Here is a 1420-nt window from a genome sequence, read left to right on the forward strand (position 1 = left end):
GGCTTTTCCTTCTTAGGGTCCTCTCCCGTGGTCTGAGGCTCGGGCTTGTCCTTCTTAGGGTCCTCTCCCGTGGTCTGAGGCTCGGGCTTGTCCTTCTTAGGGTCCTCTCCCGTGGTCTGAGGCTCGGGCTTCTTCTTCTTAGGGTCCTCTCCCGTGGTCTGAGGCTCGGGCTCTTCCTTCTTAGGGTCCTCTCCTGAGGACTGCGTCTGGGACTTCTTCTTGTCACAGTCCTCTTCCGTGGTCTGAGGCTCGGGCTTGTCCTTCTTAGGATCCTCTCCCGTGGTCTGAGGCTCGGGCTTGTCCTTCTTAGGGTCCTCTCCCGCGGCCTGCGGCTGGAGCTCCTCGTGAGGGCCCTTGCCCGTGGCCTGTGGCTTTAACTTGTCGGACTTTTCTACTGGTAAGGAAACTGAAATAAAGAAACCAGTTGGTTTCAGAGCCAGAAGAGACTGAGGCAACAACCAAACGGGCAGGCGGGTGATGACAAGCGGAGGGGTGGCTATGGCAGGGAAGACCCGCGGTGAGGGTGGTGGGTCTGGGGGTGGCAGCTGGATTACTGGGGGCACGGGGGGGGGGGGGCTCACCCGTCGCTGCGACGCTCAGCAGGACCAACGCTACCAGGAACCGCATCCTGCACAGACTGTGCTTCCGCCCTCTACTGCTCTCGCGAGATCCGTCCGCGAACTCTTAGTATTCTTAGCTCCGCCCTTTCCGGCGTGCGTATTTCCGCCGCAACCCCGGTGAGGGGAAGTGAAGAGGTAGGAGAGGGCCGGACCGGCCGGTGCTTCCGCTTTTTCTCTTCCGTTTTGGCTGTATTCGTCCGTGTAGAGGTCCTGCAGTCTTTCTTTTCCAGATTTTTTCACTGCCTAGCCGCCGCCGCAAACGTCACTCCCCTTTTCCTTTTTACCCCCCTTGTATTTCCGAGACAATCTTGGCAGAGCCAGAGCTCCCTGGCCGGCAGATGGCCCCACGGGACTGACGTCGCTGGGACCCGGCGCCTCGGCTCCATCCTCAGCTCACGTTTTTAACTTCTCCCTTTCTCTCGGTTCTTTGCTCGTAGCTCACAAAGATTTTGCGCCCAGGTCTCTCCCATCTGGAAACAGAAACTCATCCCGTCACCTTTGTAGCGGGAGCCATCCCATTCCCACGGGGACTGCCTTCCGAGGTCCCCAAAGATCTTTTCTAAAAAGTAGGGCCTTTTTCTTGTCATGAAAGTTATTCATGTTCGCTGTAGAAGATTTAGTGAACGTATTTATAGAAATAGGAAAAATCTTTATCCCACTCTTACGGGATAATCACAAGGTTTTAGTGTATTTTCTGCCTTGCAAATGTTCTAAAATTTTTGATTTTGGTAATACATTCTAGTGGTTCAGAAACCAAAATGAAATTAAAAAAAAAAAGGTATACATCAGAATTCTTGATT

The 1420-nt window shown here is 54.0% G+C and overlaps 1 protein-coding gene across 1 annotated transcript in view; it reads right to left on the bottom strand.

The window, feature by feature from the left end:
* The window catches only part of TGOLN2 (trans-golgi network protein 2), a 7328-nt gene extending 6641 nt beyond the window's left edge, over positions 1-687 (bottom strand). Inside the window, exons 1-2 of the mRNA XM_059407631.1 lie at positions 582-687; positions 4-406 (exon numbers count right to left, since the gene is read on the bottom strand). Coding sequence (XP_059263614.1) covers positions 4-406; positions 582-627 — 449 coding nt within the window. The 5' untranslated portion in view covers positions 628-687. The remainder of the gene's footprint in view (positions 1-3; positions 407-581) is intronic.
* Between the last annotated feature and the right edge of the window lie 733 nt (positions 688-1420).

The sequence above is a fragment of the Mustela nigripes genome, chromosome 7, assembly GCF_022355385.1.
Source record: "Mustela nigripes isolate SB6536 chromosome 7, MUSNIG.SB6536, whole genome shotgun sequence".
NCBI lineage: Eukaryota > Metazoa > Chordata > Mammalia > Carnivora > Mustelidae > Mustela > Mustela nigripes.